The sequence below is a fragment of the Pundamilia nyererei genome, unplaced genomic scaffold, assembly GCF_000239375.1.
Source record: "Pundamilia nyererei isolate P.nyererei 1_Seehausen unplaced genomic scaffold, PunNye1.0 scaffold05225, whole genome shotgun sequence".
NCBI lineage: Eukaryota > Metazoa > Chordata > Actinopteri > Cichliformes > Cichlidae > Pundamilia > Pundamilia nyererei.
Window position 1 is genome coordinate 1 of NW_005192626.1, and position 1,449 is coordinate 1,449.

General features: G+C 50.9%; 1 protein-coding gene across 1 annotated transcript; it reads right to left on the bottom strand.

Moving 5' to 3' along the window:
* Positions 1 to 156: 156 nt before the first annotated feature.
* On the bottom strand, positions 157 to 1,080 carry LOC102209468 (GTPase IMAP family member 7-like; the record flags this gene model as incomplete). Its single annotated transcript, XM_005755938.1, has 2 exons — positions 1,032 to 1,080; positions 157 to 938 (listed from the first exon to the last, which is right to left on the bottom strand). Coding segments are annotated over exons 1-2 (831 nt in total), but the record flags the coding sequence as incomplete, so codon positions are not given.
* Positions 1,081 to 1,449: the final 369 nt, after the last annotated feature.

A 1,449-nucleotide genomic window follows, 5' to 3' on the forward strand; every position in this document is an offset into this window, starting at 1 on the left:
GGAAATAACACACTCACGCAACGACATTATTTCAATCTCTTTATTGTATTACAAAACGAAAAGAAAAACATAGCACAAAAACACCAACACCACCAGAGTCTAAATAAACATCGTCCACGTACAATTAAACTGCGAGTACCCTAGCGCTCCCCCTACCCCCATCAGAACATACGATGACAGATACGCTCCGGTGCCAAATAAGCCGATCGATGTAAGACCGAAGAAACGGCACCATTCCCTAGCCTTTATCATATCCTCCTGCTCTCTTCTCATATGGTCTTCCGCACGCCTCTTAGCCTGCCGCTCTAACTCCAGAGCCTTCTGCGCAGCGCGGTACATGTCGTTACTGTAATGCTTGCCCCCGTTGAACTCGACCATGTCCTGTATTTTGTTAAGCAGTTCGTACACTTGAGTCCTGTTGTGTCCGACGGTGTTACTCAGCGTATGATACCTGCCGCCGCACCGGTTTATAAGCTTTTGCAGAGCTTTGCTTTCTCTTATGTAATCGGTCACCGTTTTGCCCTGTAGCAGATCGCCGTGGGTGAACAGGACCATGATATACGTAGAAGCGTCTTCTCCGAAATTATCTAGAATCCATCCCACCGTGCTTTGCTCTTCCTGCGTGAATCTCGACTTGAGACTGAGCACTAAGAGGAATCCGTGTGGTCCGGGCAGCGATCGCACGACACACTCCTCGATCTTTAGTTTGACCTCGCTCTGAGTCTTAGTCGTGTCAAACAGTCCCGGCGTGTCGACCATGACGATCCTCGTCCCGTCTATCACCCTCTCGCTCTTCACGCAGCCGTTGGTGATAGACTGGGGTGACATACCCTCTTCGAATGCGGTGCGGTCACCAAGTATAGTGTTACCGGATGCACTTTTCCCGGACCCCGTTTTGCCCACTAGAATCATTCTCAGTTCCCCCCTCTTCGCATATCCTACAAGTAATCACATTACATTGTTACAATACACACAAGCACACCGGGTTGTTTCTCATTACGGTGATCTGTGTGACAATAGCTCATACGTACCACGGTCTACGGTTGTGCAAAGCGCGTAGTGTGTGCTTATCAGCAACATCACGATCAACGAGCATATCGGTGTAACCGGTGGTCTGTCCATGATCACACGGGCAACCACGCACTTGCCTCGACACAATAAGTATAATTGTCACACACAAACAGGCGAACAGCTGCCATGCGTCTTGAATATGCTTGTGCGATGTTGCTTATGTGACAATACTGTAACACGTGTATGACCGTGATGTACTGGGCCCATGAAACCTGGGGGATGGGAGATGTTGACTGCTCAGTGGGCGGCAGCATAATGAGCCGTGATGAGCGGGGAACCCAGCGCACACGCCGGTCGGGGCAAAATGTCAACACGCCGGTCGGGCACACGCCGGTCGGGGCAACTGTCCACACGCCAGTCGGGGCACATGCCAGTCGG